General features: G+C 41.4%; 1 protein-coding gene across 1 annotated transcript in view; it reads right to left on the minus strand.

Annotated features, from left to right (window-relative positions):
* The window catches only part of OBSCN (obscurin, cytoskeletal calmodulin and titin-interacting RhoGEF), a gene marked incomplete at both ends in the record, with an annotated part of 174,394 nt that overhangs the window by 78,166 nt on the left and 71,224 nt on the right, over window positions 1-25,004 (minus strand). The window contains 19 exons of the mRNA XM_080609638.1: window positions 2,060-2,332; window positions 3,013-3,279; window positions 4,171-4,437; window positions 5,298-5,564; window positions 6,370-6,639; window positions 7,202-7,468; window positions 8,669-8,935; window positions 9,457-9,729; window positions 10,917-11,183; window positions 12,388-12,654; window positions 13,211-13,477; window positions 14,514-14,780; window positions 15,375-15,638; window positions 16,008-16,274; window positions 16,960-17,223; window positions 18,701-18,964; window positions 19,513-19,776; window positions 20,075-20,338; window positions 20,677-20,940. Coding sequence (XP_080465764.1) covers window positions 2,060-2,332; window positions 3,013-3,279; window positions 4,171-4,437; window positions 5,298-5,564; window positions 6,370-6,639; window positions 7,202-7,468; window positions 8,669-8,935; window positions 9,457-9,729; window positions 10,917-11,183; window positions 12,388-12,654; window positions 13,211-13,477; window positions 14,514-14,780; window positions 15,375-15,638; window positions 16,008-16,274; window positions 16,960-17,223; window positions 18,701-18,964; window positions 19,513-19,776; window positions 20,075-20,338; window positions 20,677-20,940 — 5,070 coding nt within the window. The remainder of the gene's footprint in view (window positions 1-2,059; window positions 2,333-3,012; window positions 3,280-4,170; window positions 4,438-5,297; window positions 5,565-6,369; window positions 6,640-7,201; window positions 7,469-8,668; window positions 8,936-9,456; window positions 9,730-10,916; window positions 11,184-12,387; window positions 12,655-13,210; window positions 13,478-14,513; window positions 14,781-15,374; window positions 15,639-16,007; window positions 16,275-16,959; window positions 17,224-18,700; window positions 18,965-19,512; window positions 19,777-20,074; window positions 20,339-20,676; window positions 20,941-25,004) is intronic.

Consider the following 25,004-nt stretch of genomic DNA (forward strand, 5'->3'; position numbering starts at 1 on the left):
CATGGAAATGAGGCATCAGTGGCAGATTGTGGGTATGTTTTGATTACACCAGGACTGAAGAAGCCAGGAGGTATCCTGCAGCTGGGGAGGAAAATACCATCTCCTTTTATAAGATGCAGATGTGCTCCTCATAGCAAATGTCACCTGTGGTCTTGGAGAAGGAAGATGTCCTGGTTCCATTGTCCCATTGCTCTTTGCCACTGCTAGGCTAAGACCTTGGTGGTTCACTGATGCAGAATGGCAGAAAGCTTTTTGGGATTCGGAAGCCGGCATGTACACTGGGGCCTGGAATTCCCACACTGCCCAAAAGAGTCAGAAGGCAGCAGCCTTTAACCTTTTCCATTTTCCCCCACCCACACATGAAGATGCCATCATGCTGGGCCACTGAATGAATGCAGTTGTAGGGCAATGATACTGTGAAGGCCCAAGAAGGAAAGCTGTCATGATGCTATAGGATATATCCATTTACAAGTACGCTTTACACCAGGAGAATGTGGCACATAAAGTAGAGAGAAAAACGGTTTGTTCCTTGATGAAGAAAAAGGCTTGGATAGCTAGACAGACTGAAATACACCTAAGTCAGTCAAAGACAGATCTATTTTTAAACATCAGGACAAAATAAAGTGCATTAAATTGCCTGTTAACACAAACACAAATTTTACTTTCCTATTAATTCAAGTGTTACTGAGCACAGTGTAACTGGAGTGTTATTTAAATATCTTTCACATTCTTATCCATTTATAGTCACATACTACTGTGATTCATGTTTACATTAATGAAATCCTGCTTAAAAAGAAGTACAAAATATCCATATACGAGTACTTGCATGAACTGTGGGGTTGGCCTAAATGATATCCAGAAGTCCCTTCCAACATCAATAATGCTGTGATTCTGTGACATGAAAACTTCTCAGGAGCCCTAATGATACCTAATGATTATTTTGATGCATTTATTTTTCATTCATGTTTTAGGCCCAGTGGAGTTCTTTGCCTGGATAGCTCAGAACCAGGTTCTGTCTCTGAAAATGTGAAACTCGAATTTGATACAAATGGACATGGGATTTGTGGGGCTTCACTCTATGTTGTTGCTGTTTCATTCTGTTATTAGGAAGAAGTGAATTTGGCATTTTATCTGAGAGCTAAATATAGAGGCAGTATACAGAGAAGGAAACATCAACCACCACCTACAATCCCATGCTGTGGATCATTCATATTATGGTAGACCAAATTATGGTCTACCATATTACGGTAGTCCAAAACCAGGACAGACAGCTATAGCACTGGTGTAGATTTCAATAAAGAACTCTTAACCCTTCATATCTCCATTATATATAAATCCATTTTCCAAGCTAGGAATAAATATTACTTTTGTCTGAAAAATTAAAGCTTTTCCCGATGGCTATAAAAGGACTGGATGTGAAGGAGCTTGCTTTGTCAAGTCTGGAGCTCAGTGTTATTTGCAGCTTGTGGCTACCCTTACCAAATGAGAAAAATATTTATCCAACAGACAAGAAAGCTTTACTAGTGCAGTGATGACCATTACTATTCTGGCAGTCAACAAACAAGGCTCATTTTGTCAGTGTCACCGCAATGTTCTATACTCTTTGGTTTCCAGGAAGACCTCTGGAGCCATCAATATAACAGCCCAAAGTCTTGTCCTGGGAACATACTGAGCTCAGCACCAGTAGCCTAGTCATGGAGCAGCACAGTGGTAATTTTGTGAATTTCCAGCTACATAATATTTGTGGTACTAGAGAAACAGTTGCAGGGGAAATAAGAGAAATCAAGTGTTACCACAGTGATTTATGTTCAGCTCTACTTAGAAGTCAGGTGAAAGCAGCAGCCCTGATCCTGCAACCGTTCCTCACCTGAACCACTCTAAAAATTGATTTGGTTGTACCTCTAAGACTTCTGGCATAAGTATGGGTGACTTGCACAAGCGGAGGGTTGCAGGACACAGAAGAACTGTTAAGGGATTTGGTAAGGGTAGCCTGGAAGGCAGAAGCACTAGCGCACTGAGCAAGTCCAGAGGTGGCCATGTGTTTCTTTCTAAGAAATACCTTTGACTAATAATTTAGCTGTAGATATAAGCGACCCAGCTCTGAAGGTGACAGTGCCTGAGTCATGGCACGCCACGTCATTTAGGGTTAAAGTGTGAATTATCCCATCCTGCTCAGAGATTTCAGTCACAAAGTTGTTGTGAAGGGGAGATCCATCGAGCCACCACTGCACGTTCTTCACGCCCGGGTGCGAGAGCTCGCAGGTGAACGTGGCTGACTCACCCACAAAGACGTCTGTGTTCTTTAAACCAGAAACTATGACTGCTGCTTCTTCTGTATAACAGAGCAAGAGAAGGTGCCAAAGGAAAACAAAAGCATAAACATATACGTGTCGCTTCCAGCAGACTAGCCCAAGCAACAGTGCAAGGTATCTGGAAGAATAAATTTGTAATCCTGTTCCAGGGAAAAAAAGAGCTAAAACCTTCTTTAAGGGATTTAGAAACCACCCTCCATTCTTCACCTGCTTGCAAGCGCAGTGTGTGTGTCTGCAAACACTGTTCCTTTGGGAGGAAAATCTACTCCATGACAGGATCTGCATTGACATTGTATGAGGTTGGGGCAGAGAGGTAGCTTAAGATTTAAGTATTTACTTGTAGTACTTTAAAAGAATACTAAGAATATCAGTGACAGAAGCTGTAATCAGTAATAATAAGAATTCCATGATTTTTTATGACCACTGCTCAAGTAAATAATTTTTCAGCAGTACCACCATCTGCTATGGTACATGGTAAGGTCATTACTTTGAACTATTTTAACTTGAGGTTGGTCCAACCTCAGCCTGGAGGTAAGAGTTTGAAATCAGGAAAGGAAATTTCAATCATCATTGAAATCAGGAAAGGAAAGAACTGTCAACTGTTTGCATCTGAGACAAGTTTGGCCAGTTACTGTCAAAGATTTTGGAACAAGAAATCCAGACCTCAAAATTGGAACATTTCCACCACATTTCACCTTACCTTGCACATACACAGAAGCTGTAGTGATCTCGTATCCAGTGCTACAGGTATAATCCCCACAGTCATCAGGCTCTACACCATGGATGATCAGCTCAGCAATTCTGCCTTTCAGCTTCATCTCGTACTTGTCGCTGGGCTGAATGACCACCCCTCCTTTTCTCCACTCAACAGGGGCATCAGGCTTGGAGATCTCACAGCGTAAGACAGCTGTTCCCCCTTCTTCAGACTCTACATTTTTCAGCTCTTCGTTAAACAGCACAGGTAGTACTGTAGTACAGAAGCAGCTCATTAGTGACACTGCTCAGAGGTGAGAAACTTGCTTGCAACTTCTCCGAGTTTGCAGTTCCCCTCTTTCTGAACCACAACTTCCCTGTTGGTAATGCCAAGCTCAGAGCAGGATTTTAAGTTGTGCCATTAGCCAGACACTCATGGGATCAGCTGCTGATACTATAAGGGTGTCCACTGCTGCTCCATAAAGGATTGTCATAGATCACAGGACCTCTAAGGAGGTTCACATGGGCAAACCCACAATTTTCAATGTGAGCAGGTAGAGGCACAACAGTACCAATCACAATATTTGGACATTTAATGGCTGAAACCACACGCTCTGAGCAGGAGCTCATTATGATGGCTAAACTCAGGATCTGAAAGCATGGTCTTGTTGCTCAAGTCAACTTAGTATGATCAAGCACTCTTAGTATAAAATGAATAAAACTGTAAAATCCAAAAACACAGTCACTAGAAAAAGGCAAAGAGCCACAATTCATGGGCTGCTCAGGCACAAATAGGTAAAACGGCTTAATTTAAAGTAAGCCTGTTCTAGGTATGGTGAAATACTCCAGTGTCTTATTGTTAGGCAACAGATAAGTTTTCTGACTGCTTTTGTACATATTTGTCATTAGCAGCAGCTGAAATTTTGCTCCCAGATCTCATGTGATGAAAATTGCAACTGCAGAAATAGAATTGAGTTTAAAAGGCACTAAATTCTTCTTTGAAGAATAGATTGAAGATCAAACAACTTCCTGCAGCTGTAATTCACAGATTATTCACAAATTATCAGACTTTTTAATGATAATCCAGTGATAAAACTTCCATATCACCCCAGTCGAGGGCAGCTACAGCCGTAACTTCTCTGCCTTCAAGCAAGGTTTCTCCTACCTTTGACTTGCAATGATGCAGTGGTCTGCTGATCCCCCGAGTCGCATGTATAATCGCCAGCATCCTGTGTCTCAGCATCATAGATGAAGAGCTCAACACGTGTCCCCTCTTGCCGGATCTCATACTTGTCACTTGACTGCAGCACCCTATCTCCTTTCCTCCACTCCACGGGTGCATTGGGTTTTGTCAGCTCACAGTGTAGCATGACTGTGCCACCTTCCTCCACCTCCTCATTTTTCAGCCAGCGTTTGAAAAGCACAGGCAGGGCTTGAAAGGGGAGATGATGCCAAGAGAAAAAAAACAAGTGAAGAAAAAATAGAAAATAGAGGAATGTTTTACTTTTAAGGTGCTGATAATGCCATTCACTACGTTCATGCACAATTCTGGTTGCATTTACCTAAGGAGATGAAGGCATCTCTGTTACTGTCAGCATTAAGCCAGAGAAAGGAGGAAGAGGGAGAGGAGTTAACCAGCATGAAAAATTTCAGTTCTGCAGGAGCTGCATTTCTTTCCCTGAATCTTTGGCTTCTTTTCACAAAGAATTCCCAAATAAGTTCAGTAATAATTTCTGAAGCCCAGATGGTTTTGCCTCCCCAAAATATAACCATGGAACAGGATAAAAGCACTCAAAGAATATATAACTGCAAACTTAAGGCTTCAGATCGTGAAGCTAGGGATGAATTCCAGAATAATTAAGGCTGACAGGACCTTTGGTGGTCTTCCATGGATGGAGATTCCTCCACCCCTCTGGATCCCAGTTCCACAGTCTGATCACCTCTTCATTGTTAAAGGCTGGGCTTTTTTTCCCCAGGCTGGATTTCTCTTGCTGCAGCTTGCACTTGTTGCCTCTCATCTGTTTTCTGAGCAAGGAAAATCTGTCTTCTCCGTAGACCCCCACTAGGAAGCCGTAAACAACAGCAATGAGGTTCCCCCCTCCTCCTTCTCTTCTCTGGGCTGAACAAACCCAGCTGCTCTGTCCTCTCCTTATACACCATGTGCAGCCCCATGACAAACTTGGTGGCCTCTACTGCACTCGCTCCACTACCTCAATGTCTGTTTTGTACCACAGAGCTCCAAAAATAGACATACACATCTCTCACCACTGCTGAGCAAAGAGGAAAACATACCTTTAACCTCTAGCCTGGCAGTAGTCTTCCCATCAACAGTGTGGCAGCTATACTCCCCTGAGTCCGCATGGTTCAAATCATGAATGACCAGCGTGTGCACATTCCCCTCGTGCTTGATGCTGCACTTCTGGCTGGAGCGGATCACTGATGTTCCTTTCTTCCACTCCACTGGGACATCAGGCTTGGACACTTCACAGGACAGCTGAGCTGTGTCACCCTCCTGTAGCTCCAAGCTGTGGAGTGCCTTCAAAAATGTGACTGGAGCAACTGTGGGGAAGAGGATACTAACACTGCAGCAACCATTTAATCCAGCATTGCCCCCAGATCAGAACTAGGTACCTATTTGTAAGAGCACGTAGTGATAGGACAAAGGGGAATGGCTTTGAACTGAAAGAGGGTAGAGAGGGTAGGAAGACATTCTTCACTATGAGGGTGGTGAGGCCCAGGCACAGGTTGCCCAGAGGAGCTGTGACTCCCCCATCCCTGGCAGTGTTCAAGGCCAGGTTGGACAGGGCTTGGAGCAACCTGTTCTAGTGAAAGGTGTCTCTGCTCATGGCAGTGGGGTCGAGACTTCATGGTCTTTAAGGTCCCTTCCAACCCAAACCATTCTGTGATTCTATAGTTACATTTTGAATCAGATTAAAGAGGAGAAAACAACATAATATACTGACATGACCCATCTTTCAAAACATTCTATATAACTTAATGGAAAAGTTTTTCAGAGTTTTCACATGGGTTTTGGAGTAAATATGATCTAAACCCGTCATAAGTAGGAGATTAATTCAGAGCATATTCTTGGCATTCTTTAGATTCTGACATATCTTAGCTGCTTGTTTCAGGATAAGTTAGATGGTCTTAGAAGGATGTTTGCTTTACTCCATGGACTAAAAGAAGAACTGAAATGACTAGCTCAGCTGAATATCTCTGACTGTTAAATGCCTAAATTAGGTTAGCAGAATCTCCCAAAATTTCCAAGACCTCTCATCCCAAATGCACCTCTCCAGAAGCTAAAGTAATGTTGACAGTGCTTACGAATACCTGCTCAATCCCTCATCCTAGGAGGGTTCCTCACCTTGGACTGTTAGCTGAGCTGTTGAGGTATGCTGCCCCACTTTGAAACTGATGGGTCCACAGTCTTCTAGTGTCACCTTCCTCAGGATCAAAGTGTGACGTGTCCCTTGGACTATGATCTCATTCATTTCATTGGATTGCAGGGGAACATCGCCCAGGAACCACTGGGCCTCTTGAGTTGTTTCTTGGGACAGCCTGCATTCAAACACTGCATCTTCTCCTTCACACGAAGTGACATCCTTCAACACCTCCACTATGGTGGCTGCTGGTTCTTTATGGAAAGGTCAACAGAGTTTGATATCTACTTTCAAGTGATGCTTCCTAGGTTAAGCATTTTGTTATGCTCTTTCTTGGCAGTACTATATTATTTGAAAGAACAACCACAAAGCACTAAGCACTAAACGCATAGAAATGGAAATGTACTTACACGGACATGTAGTAATAAGTTATATTCTTACAGATGCATAATGCATGTGTGCATATATATTACACACATATATATGATAGTCTATAGAATATGCATGTTTTACTGCATTGTCCTCATAATAAGTATAAAATACATATTTATAATGCAACCTATGTATTGTGAAAACATTGTCAACAGATTTTACTGGGTGACATTAACATTAAACCACAGAATCATTGAATAAAGACTCATTTCAGATCCCTAGCGATAACTGACCCAGTTCTTATCCCTTTGAAATCACTCTTGTGTCTGAGACCTCCATGATTCAGTTTGAGCACTGGACAATGTCTAGCTGTCAAATTGCTTAATCATGTGCCCCTGCCAGAGTACCGAATTCTGTTCAGCCTTTCCCCATGCAAAGCCCCACCTTTCACAAGCACAGATGCAGTAGTTTGCTGGTCCCCTGTGTCACACATGTATTCCCCAGCATCAGCTTCACTCAGGTTGTGAATTGTCAGCTCAGCCATAGATCCAGCTTGATGCATCTTGTATTTGTTGCTTGGTCGCAGCACTGTCCCGGCCTTTTTCCACTGCACTGCGACATTTGATTTTGAGATTTCACATCTCAAAGTGATGGTGCCACCTGCTTCAGCTTGCTGGTTCTGGAGTGGTTGTGTGAAGGTTACCGGCAAAGCTATGCCAAGATAAATCAGAGTTAAAAAACCCATATGTTTCATTGGTGACTGTGTCACTAAGTCTTTTGTTTAATGAAACTGTGGTGTTATTAAAAGTAGGTCCAAACTCAATTCCAAAATTACTTTAAAGCCCAAACAACGAATGACAGAAAGTGCTGGGCTTCCAGAAGCACTAAGCACACTGCACTCCCCAGGAGTCACTGGACACCTCTGAGAATGTGTTTCTTCTTACACAGAAGCAGTCATGGATATGGACTCTTAACCATCTAAGCACAGATACCTCCAAAAGTCCAAAGGCACAACTCAAAAGCCTATGCCTGATATCAAAGTTCTTGGGTATTTGGGAGGGTGCATGGGGAAACATAATATAATGACAACTGGACCAAGAAGAGAGTTGGACTCTGGAAATCTCTGCACTGATGTGTATCACTGATGGTTAAGATAGGGTTTTGATGGGTTGACTTACAATGTGCCACATACAGAAGTTTAGTTCCTCTTGGGTTAGGACAGCGATAGAGACACAAACAGACAGCCACCATCAAAGAATCTGCTTAAAGTACAACTGTTCTGGTATCATGGAATCCTGGAGTTAGTATGATAGTAGGCAGGTGTGTGCCCTTCATGGGAGAGACCTTAAAGCATATTTAAAAAGATGGCAGTTCTCAAAAACATCCTGGCTCCTCTTTATCTTTACTGATCTTATATCTCAGAAAAAGTTGCCTTAATATTGTATTGGTACCAGAGTAAATTTTAAATAATTGACATATTGGCACATTAAACCTATTGTTAAGACCCTAAGGACTGGAATTATTTAGATGCCTTGCTCATCAGTTGAAGCTGAGTGTCCAAGTAAGCTTGAGCACTTTACTCTTGTGCACCATTTTCCCAGGTGGAACTTAAAGTTTGGTTAAGCATCAGAAATGGACTTATGCTAATTTCAGTTCCAGCCTCAGTTTTCTGAGTGACCAGAAAGAGGCTCTTGGGTCTAGGATTCTGGAAGCAGTTACTGCATTTGGATCTCTTCATGTTCATTGCTGAGGACACCACAGGACTTAAGTTCTGAAAGCAAAAGGACTTAGCTGCTTTATGCCACCAAAGTACATGTGAAATCAAGGACAGTAGATAGAACCCTCTTGCTAGTACTAAGCTAAGGAAGTGGAAGAAGTTTCTCATCTTCAAAAGAAACCAAAACAACCTACCTTTAACAGTTAAAGTGGCTGTTGTTTGTTCATTTCCATTATCACAGGTATATTTGCCAGAGTCTTCTGGGTTTAAGTGATAAATCTTTAAAGTATGGATTGTTCCTTCCTGTCTGATTTCATACTTGGAGCTCGGTGAAATCACCTGAGCGCCCTTCTTCCACACCACCACAACATCAGCCTGGGAGACCTCGCAGCGGAGAATGGCTGTTTCTTCTTCCTGCAGTTCTATGCTCTGTAATTTCTCCTTAAAGACTGGAGGTGGCACTGAAATTACAGGCACAGCAAAGGCATTTACAGCCACTTTTATCTTTACCTAGTGTTAAAGCTACAGCTGAACAGTTGTGTATTAACCCCTCTTTAATTTCTGTGTTACATATTGTGGGCTTAAAACAAACTTCAAAGAAAGAAGGAGAAGGATGCTTGACTGAGAATTTCTCCAAAACAATGTTCGAGAAAGAAAAAAGAAGCTTTTCTTCCAAAGTAGGAAAAAAAAAAAAATAAAACGGGGAGAGGAAGCAATGAAAAATAGAGATCTATCCATCCAACCACTTGAGCCAATCCAGTAATTTCTTTAGAAAGCAGTTAGCTTTGAGACCCTGATGACATATCCACGGGGATGACAGTCTATGAGACAACATCAGTATATCATGTATGCTTTGAAGCACAAGCACCCTACTCACATGAGTTAACAAGCAGTGAATGATGGCCTTGAATTGTATTAGCATAAGCAAAAAATCACCTTTTCTCATTAATCAGGATCTTTCCCACATCACAGAGGGACTTACCTTTTACCATGAGCTCTGCTGTCGACACGTGGGGTCCCACTCGGAAAGTGACAGTGCCAATGTCCTGCTCAGTCACCTTCCTTAATGTTAGAGTGTGAATCTTCCCTTTTTCCACTGAGATCTCATTCATTTCATTATTTTGCAGAGCAACATCCTGCAGCTTCCATTCAACATCCCTTGCGTTCTCATGAGAAACTTGACACCGAAATGTTACATCATCCCCCTCAAACACCACCATGTCCTTTAGGCCACTCACGATGGTTATGTCAGGCTCTGTAAAGAGTCCATCAGTCAAGCCATGAAAGGGGAAACATGGATCAAATGACAGAATCATTTAATAATATAGGTTGGAATGGACTTCTGGAGGTCATTAGTCCCACCACTGCTCAAAGCAGGACCAGCCTACAACAGATTACTCAGCACCTTGTCCAGTTGAGCTTTACCTCCAAGGATGGAGATAGCGCAGCCTCTGAAATCATATTTCAAATTCTACTAGCTCACTACTTTCAGTGTACCTGGTAACATGGCCAATATTTTTCAGTCAGTGGTTTTATCACTTGCCCTTTCTCAGAGATACATTGCATATTGATTTTTATTTTACTTTTGGTTAGATGTTTGATATTGTAATTGGGTGATTGAGGCACAAATGCCAGATGCCAGAATCAAGATTTTGAAATTTATTACATTTGCACTTAGGTATCTTCAGAGAATAACATTAAAACCTGATCCCCTCTACTGTCTTTTCAGAAACAAAATTGCATATACTCTGTGCTGATGCTCCAAACTGGCTGGCTCTGTGCTCTCAGCAGGACTTACTGGATTAGCATGAGCACATTTGCACTTCACTTAGCTTGAGTCCATCTTCTAGGACAGCTGGGCCCCTGTGGATCTGTGCAAAGATCATACAGACTGCAACAGGCAGAAGCTGTGTGTACCCTGAATCTGCTGGGGAATACCAGAGGAAAAGCAATGCAATATTCATCTGAGAAAACACAGGGCATATTCATGCAACTGAAGTCACCATCTGCATGAAAAATGGTGCATCTGGTCATGATGTTTTTACACTGTCGAGTAGCTTGTAGAGATGCTGGTGGTGGTTGTTCCACACTTGTGGTCCAAACTGAAAGCAACCTCTGTCTGTAACAACATTAAGGCCAGATGCAGTTGCCATGTGACTGGAAGCTGGGAGTGAACCATCTGCTCATTCACATGCGTGTGATGTCAAACAAATATTTCAAGCCGTGAGTCAAAAATTACAGTTGCATTATCTACTCCTGTCCACAAAGCAAATCATTGCTTTGGTCCATTCATTTACCATGACTTTTCTTATGATATCCTTCATATGCTCTGTGTTTATCACGGTAGTTTGGCACAGTTATTTATCACAATTGGTAACAAATATGTTACAAAATCTTAGCATCCAACAGTGAAACCCCCCTTGCCCAATAAACGGGTCTTGCCTTTCACGGTCAGTTTTGCAGAGCTCGTCTCATCTCCAGCCTTGCAAGAATACTCTCCAGCATCACCAGGCTCCAGGCGGTGAACACGCAGCTCACGGAGGGTGCCATCCTGCCACATTTCATACTTGGAGCTTGAGTGAAGGAGGACTCCATCTTTCCTCCACTCCACTTCTGCTTTGCTAATAGAAATCTCACAGCGCAGCCTGGCCGTTCCTCCCACTTCCACTTCTTCATTCTTCAGCTGCTCCTTCAGATGGGGTTTGATGGCTGCAAAGCAAAAATTAATATGTGATGCATTAGCTTGAATGCCAGGTCTGCACAACTCAGTATGAGGCACCTGGGGCCTGATGCAGCACAACAAATTCATATTAAGTGGTTATATGATAACAACCCTTTTTGCTCTATAAACAGATCTACATTCTGTATATGCATACAAGGAGAGGATCAGAAAGTTCACCAAATATGTTTGTTTCCCATGAAGTCAAAGGCATCCACGTGACACCCTTCATACGTCTGCTCTGAATACTGGAAATGCCAACACGTATAAAGACCTAAGCAAAACCTGGTACTTTCTGATTAAAACTAGCATAAAATGTATTAATTTTTAGAGAAATACTCAACACTGTAAAGGATTTAAAGCTTCAAACATATTTCTGATTTCTCTGCTCTCCTTTCATGACCCTAGATGATCAACAGTGAGTCCTTCCAGATGACGCACAAAAAAATGGACCACATTTATTCAAGCAGGGTGTGGAACAGCTCAGACAACAGATTGTAACTGATGAAAACAAGAAGGGAATATTCATCACATATGTGTGACAACAGTTGTGAGAACAAGAATCTCAGTGCTTGTAGTTCCTCTGTCTAAATTCTATTGTTAGAGTTTAGATACATGTAAGGCAATCACAGGGCTCTTTCACTTGTGGTTGACCAGTGGTTGCTGATGTAGTCTTACAGGCTATGGCTTAGACCATAGCCACAGGTTCGACCCAGCAGTTTGAGAGGACCACAAACATTTACAGACACTATTCCTGATTTGTGTAAACACAGTGTCCTCTGGATCTTCATGGGAAGGCATTACAGAAATTGAAAACAGTAGATTTTTTAAATTCTTTTGTAAATAACTTATGATTAGTTATTGATTCAACTGAGCCAGCAATGAATGCAAAGTACCAAAAAAGAGATCAATTAGAACTTCAAAATCCCCATGACGAAGACTTTCTTGCTTTTGTCACATAAGAGGAAATGGTCAATACACTGTACACTCTGCTTTACAGGCTTGAATAGCCATTCTACAAATCCTGTCCCACAAGATCCGCTGTTCTGTTCTATTCTGGTTTATGACTGGGCACCTGTTTTCCTTGTTATCTTAACTTTTGGAGAGGCTTAGTCACCAATAAAGAAAAGAATGTAATTCACACAATTTCACAAATCCCTTTTATCCTCTCTTCCATCTTGATGAAATGCTAACCATTCACTCTGAGGACCGCTGAGCTCTGCTGGTCTCCAGTATCACACGTGTAATCAGAGGCATCTTCTGGTTCTACATTATGAATCACAAGTTCAGCCGTGTGACCACTTAATTTAATATCATATTTTGCACATGGGAAGATCTCCATGGTGCCTTTCCTCCACTCCACTGTTGCATTATCCTTTGTCAGCTCACACTGGAATTTCACCACAGCTCCTTCTTCTGCCTCCTTGTCTTTCAGCTCCTTTTTGAAATGAACTGGCACAGCTGAAGGGGGAAAAAAAAAAAAGAAGAAGCAACAGGAGCTTTTATTGAAGCCTGAGTCAAGTCCTGGTTAACACAGTTAGACTGACACTCTGGAGAACAAAATACTGTGCATCAAGTGCTATATTCCTAGGAAAGATCCGTGTTTTCTAATTTGCCTGGAGCCACCGGGAGATCTTGCTGTGTTAGAAGCAGCCATCTGAAGTTATAACAGTTATTTTCTTTGCTCCTTGACTCACATCCGTGCCAGGGTGGAATTTTTGAATTTATCCTTCAGTTGACCTAACAATGGTCTCAAGAGAAAGAAGTTCAAAACTTCATCAACAGCCTTGGCAGATCAGGAAGGTCGTTGTCAGTCTTCTTCCAGGATTTGGAAGAAAATCTTTTTTAAAACACTTAAACCATGTCATGTAATGTCCAGATGTTATGTTAAAGCATTGCTCTTTCTTTAATTTTTCCCCAGCCATAAAGCAAGAAACTATTTCTGCTTAGAAACCAAAACTCAAATGCAGCACTTGAAGAACAAAGTATCATTCTCTTCCATTCTCATACAACCTACCTTTCACGTTTAAAGATGCCTTGGTTTCCTGATCCCCAGTATCACAGCTGTATTCTCCTGTATCTTCTAATTTGAGATTATGTATTAAGAGCTCTACCAGGCATTCCCTCTGCCTCATTTCATATTTCTGGCTGGGCTGCAGCCCCACTCCTCCTTTCCTCCATTCCACTGCAGCACTGGGTTTTGAAAGCTCACAGCAGAATGTAGCTGTGCTTCCTTCCTCTGATTCTTTATTCTGTAGGGGTTGCTTAAATGTGACAGGCAGTTCTGCAAAATTTGAGAGGGAAACGTTTTAAGAGTGCTTTAGTCTGAAAAGGACCCAGTCCTACCATCATTCTTCAGAAATGGGCTATCCTAATGATTCCATAATCCTTGGGCTGTAACCTTCTGCCTTGGAAGCATCCTTCTTGAACCATTATGTGAACAAGAGCTCAGGACAGATGGTGAAGTTAAGAAAGATCCGGTCTTAATATGCTTCATAGAATGGTGTGGTTTGCAATCTGCAGGAATCAGGGTTTCCTAAAGAAATGTCTCCATGCCAACTACAGATGCTTTAGTTAAAGATCACTGGGATATGCTCTCTCTTACACGGACCCTTATTCCTTAATAAAGGTCTGCGAGTTTGAAACATGAAGTGAGAGTATTTCCTCCACCCCCCACCCCCCCCCCATAAAGCTTCTATCAACATATAAAAGGTCAAGTTATCATCAAAACACAAGAAGAGGCAATACAGTAAAAGATGACAATAAAGTGATTAATGTGAGAGGGAATTCAGATTTCCAGCGAGGTCTTGCTCTTGCATGGTAGAAGGGGGGGAGGAAAACACATGCGGATGCAATTGACTACAGCCAAAGTTTATACCTGAGGCTCAAAACTTCAAGTAATAATACAGAACATTCACATGTTATAGAAATCTTTTATCCACCAATTATTGCATCTCATATCATCCCAATCAGACATTATGCCCAATTTGCATACTGAAGCAATCAACAACCCCAAAATAGCCATCAGCCTGCCTGGCTTATTTTCTGTTATCCATTCCATATGCAGCCACACTCCCTTCACTCAGAGGGCAGGAGGGTTCATCACATCTTGACATCATGATAACATTTAATTGCTTTGATGATGATTAATCACTCCACATACTGCAAGAAGAACCTTTCTAACTTGGTCATGTGTCATGCTCAAGTAGAATATGTATTCTGGCATGGACCGGCATCAAAGCAGGTAAGTGGCTGTAGAGAACACTAAGATGCTCCTTTCACTTCATCTCTACAGAGTCAAAGGTCAATACTCCACCTACCATGTACGGTTACCACAGCCGTTGTCTGCTGATGTCCAGAGTTGCAGGTGTACTTTCCTGAATCATCCGGTTCTAAGTCATGAATGACCAATTCAGCAGCAGAGCCCTGCTGCTTCATCTCATATTTCAAACCAGGGTAGAGAGTAATATCTCCTTTCCTCCACTCTACTGGAGTGTTGGGTTTGGTAAGCTCACACCTCAGTGATGCTGTACCACCTTCTTCTGCCTCAGTATTCTGAAGCTCTTGTTTAAAAAGTGCTGGTAGGGCTATAAAATAGAAACATATCTTGCAATATACTGCAGATGGGGCTTGGGAAAGAAAACACAGAAAGAAGAACAAAGCACCAGAAGAGCTTTTTTGCAGACATCTCTAATCCTCAATGCTCTAGATTCAAACCAAAAGGCTATTTCCTTAGCGAAGTACTAAAAATATCTGCAGAACAAGAAGAAATCAATTTCAAGAAGTTATATTTGCCATGAAGTATGTAGAAGCTTAATCAAATCTATGATCTAAAACTGGTAGAATATTTTTCTTACTATAGAAGCAGCCAACATGTTTCCCTGATCACTGAAGAGGTATGCTGAAGATCAGCAGGAAGTTGTAAGAGCTCAGATTCCTTCTTAAGACAGACCACTTGCAAGAGAAAATACAATTGACCTGACCGTGATATACTGACAAAACGCATTTAGTTCTGCATTGCAATTCCTATTTTCCTCCTGGTCACTCTATTAGGCTGTACAGACTATGCTGTTCTGCATGCCTTATGAACTGCAGTGTGCTCTTCTCCGTAAGTGACACTAAACCACAGGTTTTACTTTCAATAAATACAAACTTTTCCTATTGTTTTTTTTCTTTTTTACCATTGATTGTCAGAGTGGCAGTTGTTTGCTGATCTCCACACACACAAGTGTAATCTCCAGTGTCCTCCACATCCAGCTCATGGATAATCAGCTTTGCAACAGCACCATCTTGACTCATTTTATATTTGCTGCTTGCTTTGAGCACCTCCTGCCCTTTCTTCCACTCCACCACAGCAGGCTTAGTCAGCTCACAGAGCAGAGTAGCTGTCCCACATTCTACAGCTTCTAAGTCCTTCAGGTCTTTCTTGAATTCTGGAGGCAGTGCTGAAGAGTAAAAGAGTTACCACAGAGAGAGTGAATATCCCTTGAAAAGCAACTAGGCGAGGTCCTGGGGGAGAGGATGCATGATAGGCTACTGAGCTCTGATCCAGGTCAGTGGAGCACATGGGGAAAATCTTCCCCAGCTTCCCTGGTCACTGCATCAGGGCAAGGAAAGTGAGAAGAACCAGAAGAGCTGAGGAGGACAAACACCAGCAGGCACCTCTCTTTCCTATTTTAAGGAGGAAGCACACAAGCAAAGTCCAAAGGAACAAAAAATCCCAAGCAAACAGAAAGGGAACAGGACAGACCATAGCAATAGAGACTGGGGTAGGTCTAAGGTTTGGAGGACCTTAATCCCAAGGATTACTTTACCATGCACTGTTAAGGCAGCTGTGGTTGTCTTGTCTCCACACACACAGGTATAATCTCCAGTATCATTCAAATCTAAATTGTGAACTACAAGCTCCACAACACAGCCTTCCTGTCTCATGCTGTACTTGGTGCCCGAAGTGAGGACGCGATGGCCTTTCTTCCACTGAACATGGGCAGACGTCTTGCTCAGCTCACACTGCAAAGTGGCCTTTCCACCTTCTACCGCTTCCTTGCTGGTCATTTCTTCTTGGAAAAATGGAGGCACAGCTGAAGGATGCAGGTGAAAAGTATTACAAACTAAGGTTATCTCCAGAGACGGGAGAGAGTAGGAAGTGACAGCGGAAAGTTGTGATGGTTATGGAAGGACAAGGATCAGCAACAAAGAGAGGCAAGAGAAATGAAAACACCCTAGTGGGACTATACATATATAATACATATAATATTCGGTGGTTTTATGCTGTCCTTCTACTAGCAAAATTGCACTGTCCTCAAGAGATTTACATCTGCTTTCTACCAGATGAAATTGTAACTAACACAGCTTTGTTCTGGATACTGCTTTTTATACCCTATGCTATATTAAAATGGTAAGTATTGAGAATGCCAGAAAGGAATGGCAAAGAATAAACAGATTTGTGGTTTAGAGAATAAATGCAGGAAGGTAAAGACAAAAGATTAGTGGGTTTAAATGATAGGAAAGGAATGCCAGAAAGGAAAGATGAAAGGATAGCAGGTCTGTGTTTAAGGAAAGAAAAGGCAAAAGGATGGCACAGAAAAATGCAGATTGGTATTTTCCAACAAATACAACCTATGGGTCATTAAAGGAAGCAAATACCTTCAAATGAATGTGACTTCAGTTAATATGGTTGAAAAAACAGACATGGAAAACTGAACACCTTGTAGTAAAGGACAGATGTTTCCAGTTAGGAAGTAGGAGGGTCAAAATAGTTTTTACCCTGTACTGTTAAGACAGCTGTAGTCTGGTGCTCTCCACACACACAGGTGTAGTCTCCTGCATCCTCCTCAGCTAGTTCATGAATCACCAGCTCTGCCTTTGTCCCTTCCTGCCTCATTTTGCATTTCTCACTTGCTTTGAGAATCCTCTGGTCCTTCCGCCACTCCACTGGAGCAGCCTTGGTGAGTTCGCAACACAGGGCAACTTTTCCACCTTCTTCTGCTTCCTTGTCCTTTAGCTCTTCCTTAAAGAGCGGTGGCAGAGCTGAAGGATGTAACATGGACAAATGGTCACCAGAAAAACAGAATTAAAATCTTAATTTCTTTTTCATGCTTGGGATTATTTCCCCTCATGCCTCCTTTTTTCAACCTTTAATAGACATGCATGGCTACAGCCAAGTTCAGGAACTCTGAAAGCATTCTTCTTCTAGTGTGTTGTGATTTCACTTGATATAAGACATCAGTTCCCTGGGTGTCTGTCATTTTTCATAGTGAAAGAACAATATAGAAAGATCCAGATCTCAAGTAAACAGCACTCACAAATAACACTGCTGGATACAGTACTATTTTACCTATACAGGCATGATTTCTTGAAGGATGGCATTGATATTTTCTGTTTTGTTTCACTAAAAATTCATAACCCCACCTACATGAAAGTAGTTGGATTTCAAAATAAAAATACTTTTAGTTTTGAATAGAAGTTTGAAGGGCTTATTACATGTAATAAGAATTACAGATTCTTATTACTTCCCTATTTGGAAATCATAACGCAAAGACAGAATAACCTACAGGAAACAACCTGCATGAAAACAAATTATTAATATTTACCCACAGAAGTGCATTGTGCACAGCTACTGTAAGCAGGTACAGAATACAAATAGCACTCCCCAAATGCCTCAGAAAAAGTCCATGCCTCAGGAAAGCTCAGGGGAGGGTCAGAAGATTTTTGGGAAAAAGCTTGGATCTCTGACCAAGTTCCTCAGAGCCAAGGACTGTTACTCCATTAAAAAGGATACCCATTAATTAAATAAGAGCAGAACACGAGGTAATGAGATCATTAACGTAACTCAAGGATTTCTTTATGGATTGGTTTATTGGGAGCTAGCAGGATAAAGAACATTATAGCTCCTAATAATATGTGTTGTTCAGTTTCTTTTAGTCCCTATCCATTAAGGTATACCTGATCCCCACATAAAGGTGTAAACCCCTGCATCCTTCAAACCTAGGTAAGAAGCTCTGAAATGGTAACTCATATCTCATTCTGCATGTCTGACTCACTTAAAGGATCTGGTACCCCCAGGAGCAACCATGGCCAGGTCACCCAGCAGCACGACATCTCCTCCTCCTGCTCCCTCAACCCTCACTTCTCCTTTGAGCAGTGCTTGGAGAGCAGAGGACCTGACCACCTATATATGCGTGTTTTGACAAAAAACTGGGGTTGGATCAAATGAACCATGAGGATGAGGGAGAGAAAAGAGCTGGGAAATATAAATGTCCAAGAAGAGCAGACCTGAACAGAAAGAAAAATCCCATTTTCTCCTTTTCAAGGCTGACAGAGTAATAATGACCCAAAAATTTGTTCTGACCTATTTTTAATCAGTAAGAAATGAGCTATACACAGAATGAAGAAAAAGAAAGGGATAAAACCCCAGACAAGCTACTGATCCAGGGCAGAAACAGATGAATTTCAGAGTAATGTCTATCTATAGAGCTATTTATCAATTTTAATAAGGTCTTTTTACCATGAACTGTTAAGGTTGCTGTTGTGTTCTGGTCACCACACACACAGGAATAATCTCCAGCATCTTCTACTTCTAGATCGTGAATGACCAGCTCTGCAGTGGTGCCGGATTGTCTCATTTGAAATTTGTCACATGCTTTGACCACTTTGGACCCTATTTTCCACTGCACTGGAGCTGGTTTGGTTAATTCACAATGCAGAGAGACTGATGTTCCTTCTTGAACTTCTTCATTCTTCAGCTCTTCCTTGAAAAGCACTGGCAGGGCTGGGAATGGAAAGTCAATAGAGAGTGCATTTAATCTAAGACCCCTGCATTTGTTATTCATGATCAACATCATGAAATATCAACAGAAGTTCAAATCTGTCCGAGTAAGGGTCTTTGGCCATTGAGGATGAGGTTATAACTACGATGATCTGGAAAACTAAATCCAGCAGTGACAATAAGAGAAGGAAGTGTTGAGCTCACAGGTCAAAGTACAACAGGCTGGATGAATTCAAGAGGCAACCTAAGTAATTTATCATAGGGCCACCCTCCATCAGAAGGCCGGACATCTCAGTTGGTCCAACAGGAGCATTTCCTAAGTTCTATTCTCTCAAACTTAAAACGTAAGTTTGTCTGCATGGAGAAATGGTCATGTCCTCTGCTTCTTTTTCAGGAACATCAGACTAAAATTAAATGTCAGAATAAATTGTTCTCCTTTCCTGAACACAAATTAATTCCTAGGAAAAAGCTGATAGGTGAACACTTTGTACGGCAAAAGGACGTCTCAGAGAAACAAGAAAAATGAGCAGTCATCTGCAAGATGAATTTACCATTCACTGTCAGAGAAGCCACGGTATGTTGGTCTCCACACACACAGGTGTAATCTCCTGCATCCTGCAGCTCCAGATCACAAATTTCCAACTCAGCAAGGACATTATCCTGCCGCATGATATATTTTTCACTTGCCCTGATTATTGTGTTTCCTTTCTTCCATTGAACATCTGCAGCCTTGGTCAGCTTACAGCTCAGAGTGACTGTTTGCCTTTCTATGGCTCGCAGGTCCTTCAGTTCTTCTTTGAAAAGTGCAGGCAGGGCTGAAGGTCACAAAACAGACACAGGACATTAAAAATGACACGTGGCACACACATGAGGGGAAGGATGGAGTGATACAGAGGCAGGTGACATTTTAGGGTGGAAAGAGTTTGCTTTTCTCATAATTACAGGATATTGGACAAAGTAACAGACAGAAACAGAAAAGTGGTCTGGATGCAAGCAGACCTTAGACACAGCTTGGAAATTTAAACAAATTCAGTCACAAGTGAAAACACAATGAATAGTAATGAGCTGATAGAGAACCACACAATAACACAGATATACATGCATGTTTTTTACCATGCACTATCAAAGCAGCTGTAGTCTCCTGTTCTCCACACACACAGGTGTATTCTCCAGCATCTTTCATTTCTACATCATGGATAAGCAGCTTCATGACTGTGCCCTCCTGCTTCATTTTGTATTTGTCGCTGACTTTGAGCAAACTACTTCCCTTTCTCCACTTCACTTGAGCAACCTTGGTCAGCTCACAGCACAGAGTGGCTGCTTGACCTTCTGTTACCTCCTCATCTTTCAGGCTCTCCTTGATGCGTGCAGGCAGCACTGAGGGTGCAATGGACACAGGGTTAAAATGGAGCAGCAAACACAGCCTCCTGGTGAAGGGTAGGGGTTGGGGAAGGAAAGGCAAGGCCATCAGTGGGGAGCTGTCTCCAGGCCTGGTCTCACATCTACTTTAAGTAGCAAATGCTAAAACCACTTTGTATATGGAATTGGGGTGTGAGTTTTTCCCTTATTTCACAAAAAGCAAATTAATTGTCATGACTATGACATGCGAAGTCAGACTCAGAGGAACTATGCAGAGATAAAAATGAACATGGAGAAAAGCTGAATTCATACCATAAGTTCGATAATGAGGACATCTAGATGAAATTGGTTATTACCATGTACTGCTAAGGAAGCTGTGGACTGCACATCTCCACACACGCAGGTATAATCACCAGCATCACTCTCATTTAGATTATGGATCACCAGTTCTGCAGTGACATCCTTCTGCCTCATTTTGTATTTCTCGCTAGGTTTGAGTACTGTGTCCCCCTTTTTCCACTCCACTGAAGCAGTCTTGGTCAGCTCACAGCGCAAAGTGACTATTTTACCCTCCATGGCTTCCTCATTTCTTAACTCTTCTTTGAAGAGAGCAGGAAGGGCTGGGAAACAGAAGAGCAAATGTTTCCATGATAAACAGTTCTTGGCCACCAAAAAAAATGAACCTGATATTTACCATTATCTATCCATGCCTAGTTATTGACATGACGATCCTCTCACGGAAGAAAGGAACTAATGTGCATTGTACACACAAAAAGACTTTATACAGTGGCCATTTTTTGGTGATTGATTTAGAGATGTATGGAGAATAAACAGCAGGAGGGGGGAAAATCCACATACAGCCAAAAACGTACTTTCTCAGTAAAATTAAGCCTGGGAAATTGATATAGCAAGTTACACCATGATCATGAAAAATAGTTAAAGGAAAAATTAAAAAGGTTTTACCTTACATATCAAGGATATCTACAGACATAGCCTGAGAGTTAGAATGACACTGAAGAGCAGAATCAGAGAGACCTCTTGAAAATGTTTTGGTAATAATAGAATGGAAAAAGAAGGAGGATGCCTCCATTGTGGAAATATGACATAAGACCTTCACCTAACACCCTATCCCTTTTGGAACAACTAGCAGCATCATTCGAAGCATAAACTGAAACCAGGACAGACCAGATATCACCATGGGAACAGTAGGATGGGACAAAATATGCTAAGTCTTTGTAATGGGGTGGGAACCACTTTTGGGTATAGAATAGATATGAAAAACCATGAGGATCTCCAGGTCCTCACTCTGACCAGCAAGAAATAAATGTATTGGAATATGGATGAGGAGCATAATTGGGCAGACATCGATGATGAAGCAGGAGCTCATGGATTTTAAGACAAGTAGTGATGGAGAAGAGCAAAAGGGAATTCTGTGAGCAACAAGAAAGTAAGCTTCAGTAATTAAAGAATTGCTACTTAAGATCAAGCAGAAGCAAACTTAAAGGACAAGGTAGTTTAAGAGAGTGGAAAAATTCTCAAAGAAAGGGCATAATTAAGAGCATAATTACAGAGATTACCTCACTCCAAGGACTATCAGGAATAGCATGACTAAATCACAAACATTTTAATGTCTTGAAGCTCAAAATACCTGTAAAATACAGGGGGTTGATGAGAGTAGGGGGAAAAAAATACTGCAGAATGCACAGGGAAAACCAGAAAGGCAGGGTACCCTGCATGTCTCAAGAAGGTCAAGGGCAGTTCCACATTCCTGGACTCTGTCATCTCATGGACAAAGAGATCAACAGGAAAAAGGGGATGAAACGTGATTGCAAAATTATGCCAATATCAAATGTCTCCAGACAGAGATGTGTGCTGTGTGTAGTTGTATCCAGCAACTGAGTGGCAAGATCACTACTCCAGGAGTTTTCTGTGTTCTCAGCTCACAGTTCAACTTGTGGCTCTTGGCTTAATCAAAATATTAGCATGCAAATTCCAGGAAATCTGGCCAGCCTGAACTAGAAAGAAACAGAAATAATACTATGACATCTGGTAAGTAGATTAGAAGGAAGAAAAACAACAAGGGAGTATTTGGTCTAGCTCTTTTTCAAGAATGTAAATTGATGGTGGGTGACACAGGGAAAGCTGAAGTGTTTTCTTCCTTTTTCTTCTTTAATATAAAAGGTTAATGATAGCTAAGAAGGTAATAGAAATTCTGGCTAGGGAAATCATAAAAGGGTTAGAGAATATTTAAATAAACTAAATATTCTCAAAGCACCCTGGTATGATGAAATTTGTCCTGGAACACCTAAGCTACAAGCTCAACCAATATCAAACATTACACTGGAGAAATCAAAGAGAATGGGTGATGCTTCACAAGTACAGAAAAAATAGCAACTCAGTGGTAAAAAAGGAATTACAGATTGAAATAGACACATTTAGTTCTTAACATGTGAACCAAGAGTCTGAGCTCCCAGACAATCAAGAAAGATCCAGGCAAAGTCAGCAGAGCCAATAGAACTATCTGCTGATCAAATCTAAAGGTCTGCTATAAGGGGAACTGGATGTCTCCCTGACTTCCATCAGCTATGCCGACTAGATCTCCATTGACAAAAATGCAAATTTAGGAGTACTCACCAGTCTTGATTTACAAGCTGAATCCGATTCACAGTGCTTGTCTTGGAAAAAGACTGAAGAGGGGGGTGGCAGAGGGAGGATCCAAGGAATTATAGCTATTTCAGCTTACCTTTAATTCTTATAAAAACATTGTAGCAATATTCATGGACTTGCCAAAAACTTTTCTCTTTGTGAAGGAGCGGACCAGTGTAATTTGTCTTGGCATAGATTAATAAGCTTCACTGATAGAAAGACACAGTATATGCTGTACACTTTTATTTTAGTAAAGCTCTTACTTCAACTTAGGTATAGGAGAATTGCAGTAGGAAGCACTATTAATTCGAAAAACACAGTCAAATAATATTCAACTGTGATTTAAACTCACAATGAAAGAACAAGTTGAACAGAGTTCCTCAATGCTCTGGAGTCCACTGTTATTCAGCATTTTCTTTAGTGACTTAGACAATGAAATGCAGAGCTGTCATTAACTTTGGAGATGATCTTAAGGTGAGAAGGGAGAGAAGGTGAAAGCACTTTGTTAAACTGGGTTAGGATAATAAGATCTTGATGAAGCAGCAATGAAAATAAAAAGGCTGCAATTTAGCAAGAGAAGGTGCAAAATACTCTATTTAGGAACAGTAAACACAAATACAAGGTGGAGAACAACAGGAGGCAGCAGATCTGCAGAGAGGGATTTGGAGTTACAAGAGATCATGGAGCAAATGCAAGCCAAAAAAATGCAACTCTGATGTAAACAAAGCCATCATCATAATAGAGATGTATAAAATCAAGTGTCACATGCAAGACACATGAAGTCCTTCCATCCTACTCCACACTGGCAAAGCCCTGGATGGAGCACTGTAGTCTGCTTTTGGCCACATTTCTACAAAGATGTAGATTAACTGAAGATGGTCCAGAAAGCACCAAAGATGAGCTGAAGTCTAGCAAACATGACCTATAAAGAAAGAGTAAAAGGATTGAAGGGGCTTAGTCCAGAAAAGAGAAGACAGATGGGAGACATGATGAAAGTTTTCAAATCTGTAAAATAGTTTCACAAAGAGAAAAAAAAGCAAGTACTTTGTCCATTTCTACTGGGGGACAAGAAATAATGAGCTTGAGAAAGACTTTTGCAGAAATAAGGAAGAGCTTTCTGCCAGTAATGATAGCCAAGCAGTGGAATGTGTGTCCAGGGAACTGCAGATTATTCACCACTGGAGGTTTTGAAGTGCAGGCTAGATAGGGGTGAATGTGACTTGGGGCTCAGGGATGGAGTAGATGACCTGTAGAGGCCCTTTCCTATTTTTTTTTCTACGGTTAAATTGGAAGTTCAAGACTGAAGCCACCCTTGTTTATTGGTAAATATGAAGATAAAAATGTCTGGGCAGTAAAGCAAAGCAATTTTATAGTGGGAAGGAAGGAATGGACAGTAGATGACCCATCCCTGGCAGTGTTCAAGGCCAGGTTGGACGGGGCTTGGAGCAACCTGGTCTAGTGGAAGGTGTCCCTGCCTGTGGCAGGGGGGTTGGAAGTGGATGAGCTTTAAGATCCCTTCCAACCCAAACCATTCTGTGATTCTATGAAATTGATTTATTAACCTACTGAATTTCCAGATGAGAAAGATAGCTAAAACTACTTCTTTCTGTCCTGTGTTAACAGTGGAAATAAAGTTTCTTTCTTTCAAAGAAAGTTTGCAGATCAATTTGACCGGGGACTGTGAAGTACTCTTACACTATAACACTAAGTATTATGCAATACCAGAATACATATCTACATGATCAGAGTTATATAGGAAAGTTGCATTGAATCAAGTTTTGTTCGCATTATTTAAAAGTATATGTCAAGTTCTGATGTAACTTGAAATCTAAGATTGCTCTTTTTAAAAAGTATGAGTGTTCCTGCTGCTCCATCTCTCTAGGCTCAAGTCAAAACTAAGTAAAACAGAACAAAAAATGCAAGCATGTGGCATCTTTTAGCCTTCATTGTGGTGCAAAGCAGTATAGCTGTACACCAACAAGAGCAAGGAAAACAGGGAAAATGTTAGTATAATCAATGGAACTACAATTCTAATTAA

This window comes from Psittacula echo, assembly GCF_963264785.1.
Source record: "Psittacula echo genome assembly, chromosome: 2".
NCBI lineage: Eukaryota > Metazoa > Chordata > Aves > Psittaciformes > Psittacidae > Psittacula > Psittacula echo.